The 1,525-nt window shown below is 35.9% G+C and overlaps 1 protein-coding gene across 1 annotated transcript; it reads right to left on the bottom strand.

Moving 5' to 3' along the window:
* Nucleotides 1-412: 412 nt before the first annotated feature.
* Nucleotides 413-1,222, bottom strand: LOC113233321. Its single transcript, XM_026468411.1, has one exon. It carries the CDS (start codon nt 1,220-1,222, stop codon nt 413-415), a length of 810 nt encoding a protein of 269 aa, XP_026324196.1.
* Between the last annotated feature and the right edge of the window lie 303 nt (nt 1,223-1,525).

Below are 1,525 nucleotides of genomic sequence, written 5' to 3'. Positions count from 1 at the left end.
ATTTGTGTATAAGGTGTCTCACTCGCTCGCGCAGCCAGAGCTGCTCTCGTGTACACCAACACCCCTCCTCCACTACGTCCCGTGCGGGTAAAACTATGTACATTAAAGCCGTTTATCTTGTAAAAACCCAACAATGAATAATTTATATTTGGCTCTGTAATAACTAGGACGTCAATGTTTATTGTGTTGTTTTCTAAAGTTGCAAGTAATTCAGCAAAATTTTTCTTTAAAGATCGTATGTTTATGTGTACTAAACATAAGTCATTAATCTCACTTAAAGTCAGTAACCAGTTTTTCACACTATCCACGTTGACTGCCTTAATTGATTCATTAGATATACACTCGATATTATTTAGAGCCGCGAATGTTGAGGGTAGCACTTAGACACAATAACACATAACCTACGATACACTCACTTCACTTTTAGTAAATCGCTGATGTCGCTTTCCGATCTTATCCAAAAAGATTTATCACCTTCCACTTTCTTTACTAAAATTTTGCCATTTGTCACCCAGATATATTTGTATATGCCTTGTAATTGCTTCTTGGTATTCCATAATAAAGCCCGTTGGGTTTTTGTGAGATCCTCATTTATATATATTTTATCCATATTTTTACCACCTGTAATTGTATTACTGGTTACCCCAACTAGCTTTTTACGTTGCACAAGCCAGGTGTCACGAATATTGGTGCCTGAGGTCTTGAACCCTATTACAATGGGTGATGGTTTATTATTCTGTTTGTTAACTTTGTTTCGCCTAGACCAGTCAATCTCATCACAATGTACTCCTAAGGTATTTCCAATTCTAGTGACAATATCTTTTATGTTTTCACCGGGCATCTCTTCAATACCTACAATCTCAATATTGTGTTTACGAGTGGATTGTTCGAACTCGTGTATTTTTTGTTCAAGCGCGACGTTACATTTTTCCAAGTACACGCATTTGTTGCTGATAGTCGTAACGGTATTTTCTAATTTAATTATTTTTGTTTTAGAGCGTTCCTGCTCTTCTAGCAACGTATCATATTTGTCAGAGAGAACGCTCATACTTTGTGTAATGGAATCTAACTGTTTTATAAGACTCGGAAGGGCGCTTACCTTTTTTTGAATGTCTTTCAAAATCTTCTCGCACAACTGAACATCTTCTTCTTCTACATCCTCGGTTGAGGAGTCTTCTTCTTCACAATTATTGCAGTAAATTCGCGCTTTACCACTTTTCATATCCGCTGCAAGACCCTTAACACAATTTTTGTGAAAAGTTCCCTGACACGGTCCTTGACATTGGAAATGCAAACCCTTCTTCGATAGTATTTTTTTACACTTTTGACACTCCATTTTAAACGCAACTTATTATCGCATGAGTTAAATAAATAGCCAGTGACGCACGCGCACTCCGCTTGGCGCCTATTAAACTATTAAACTGTTATCTATAATCTGTTATCTATAATTCTATTAATAGAATCCGAATAATTACCTACATATGTTCATTAGGTATTAATATCAATATATAATAATATTTTTCAT

Source organism: Hyposmocoma kahamanoa, unplaced genomic scaffold, assembly GCF_003589595.1.
Source record: "Hyposmocoma kahamanoa isolate Upper Pololo Valley unplaced genomic scaffold, ASM358959v1 78, whole genome shotgun sequence".
Classification (NCBI taxonomy): Eukaryota; Metazoa; Arthropoda; class Insecta; order Lepidoptera; family Cosmopterigidae; genus Hyposmocoma; species Hyposmocoma kahamanoa.
The sequence above is the reverse complement of the archived record's forward strand: the minus strand, read 5'-3'. Positions and strand labels throughout refer to the sequence as shown.

Coding starts and splice junctions, on each gene's coding strand:
- LOC113233321 (XM_026468411.1), bottom strand. CDS start 1,222: ATGAAAAGTGGTAAAGCGCGAATTTACTGCAATAATTGTGAAGAAGAA.